General features: G+C 50.9%; 1 protein-coding gene across 1 annotated transcript in view; it reads right to left on the reverse strand.

Moving 5' to 3' along the window:
• The window catches only part of EMH_0029790 (uncharacterized protein), a gene marked incomplete at both ends in the record, with an annotated part of 1551 nt that extends 916 nt beyond the window's left edge, over positions 1-635 (reverse strand). The window contains one exon of the mRNA XM_013494343.1: positions 630-635. Within this exon, the coding sequence (XP_013349797.1) occupies positions 630-635 (6 nt within the window). The remainder of the gene's footprint in view (positions 1-629) is intronic.
• Between the last annotated feature and the right edge of the window lie 922 nt (positions 636-1557).

Below are 1557 nucleotides of genomic sequence, written 5' to 3' on the forward strand. Positions count from 1 at the left end.
TTGGGGTTTTGGGTTGGACTGCGTAAGCGACAGAAGTTCGTTCAGGGTTGTGAAACCAGGGTTTAGGGTTGAGGGTTTAGGGTTTAGGGTTTAGGGTTTAGGGTTTGTCTTCTGCTAGGAAGGAAGCAGCAGCGGGAGAGGGGCCCCTGGCTGCAAACCCTAAACCCTAAACCCTAAACCCTAAACCCTAAACCCTAGAAGAATGTGTAAACCCTAAATCGAATACCTTAATTTAAACTCAGAGTGTACGATATATATAAACTCCTAGGGTTTAGGGTTTAGGGTTTAGGGTTTAGGGTTTAGGGTTTAGGGTTTCTAGAAGGCAGCAACTGGGCTGGGGGGACTGGCTGCGGTGTCGGCTGCGCTAAACCCTAAACCCTAAACCCTAAACCCTAAACCCTAAACCCTAAAAAGTTGTAATGGATTTTGTTCTGCTTTGCTTAAAAACTTCCTCGCACATATATAACCCCCTCTGGCGGTTTAGGGTTTAGGGTTTAGGGTTTAGGGTTTAGGGTTTAGGGTTTGCCACTGCACCTACGGCTTACTCGAGATAAACCCTAATCCCTAAACCCTCATAAACCCTAGACCCTAAACCCTAAAAGCTAAACCCTAAACCCTAAACCCTAAACCCTCATGCGTTTACTCTCCCTAGAGAGAAGTGTACAGTAGCGAGGGTTTCACTCTGCTGAACCCGCCCCCCCCCAAACCCTCATAAACCCTAAACCCTAAACCCTAAACCCTAGCCGCTAAACTGACGCCTGTACCCTCAACCCCTCCGCTCCACCCCTAAACCCTAAACCCTAAACCCTAAACCCTAGCCGCTAAACCCTAGCCGATTGACCCGTTCCCCCCTAAACCCTAAACCCTAAACCCCCCACCTCTTCCCCCAACCCCTAAACCCTAAACCCTAAACCCTAAACCCTAAACCCTAAGATGTGGTACGGGTGCAGCGTGGTTCACCGTTCCCCTTTGCTGCGGCGGTTTGTGGTTCGGCGGTTTTCTTTGTCTTGGTGCTTCGTGCTGCTGCTGCGGCTCCTCCTTCTGCTGCTGCCTCTCTCTCTAGCTCTCTCCAAACACGGTCAGCACACACACACAGCTAGCTAGCTAGCTAGCTAGCTAGCTAGCTAGCTAGACAGGGGGCTAGCTAGATAGATAGCTAGCTAGCTAGACAGGGGGCTAGCTAGAGAGGCACGGAGATAGTGAAGCAAGAGCTGGCTAGAGGGGATCGCTAGCTAGCTAGCTAGCTAGCTAGCTAGCTAGCTAGCAGGAAAGATAGATAGCTAGATAGATAGCCAGCTATATAGCTAGCTAGCTAGCTAGCTAGCTAGCTAGCTAACTGGGCAGCTAGCTGCTAACAGGGGAGAACACCACCCGAGCTAGCTGCACTCACCTGCTGCAAGCAGCAGCTCCTGGGGCCCAAAACCCTTCTCTGCAGCTAGCTAGCTGGCTAGCTAGCTGGCTAGATAGCTAGCTAGCTAGCTGGCTAGATAGCTAGCTAGCTAGCTACCTGGCTAGCTACAGAGCTAGCTAGCTAGCTAGCTAGCTAGCTAGCTAGCT

This window comes from Eimeria mitis, genomic scaffold (assembly GCF_000499745.2).
Source record: "Eimeria mitis Houghton genomic scaffold, Emh_scaff1111, whole genome shotgun sequence".
Taxonomy (NCBI): Eukaryota; Apicomplexa; class Conoidasida; order Eucoccidiorida; family Eimeriidae; genus Eimeria; species Eimeria mitis.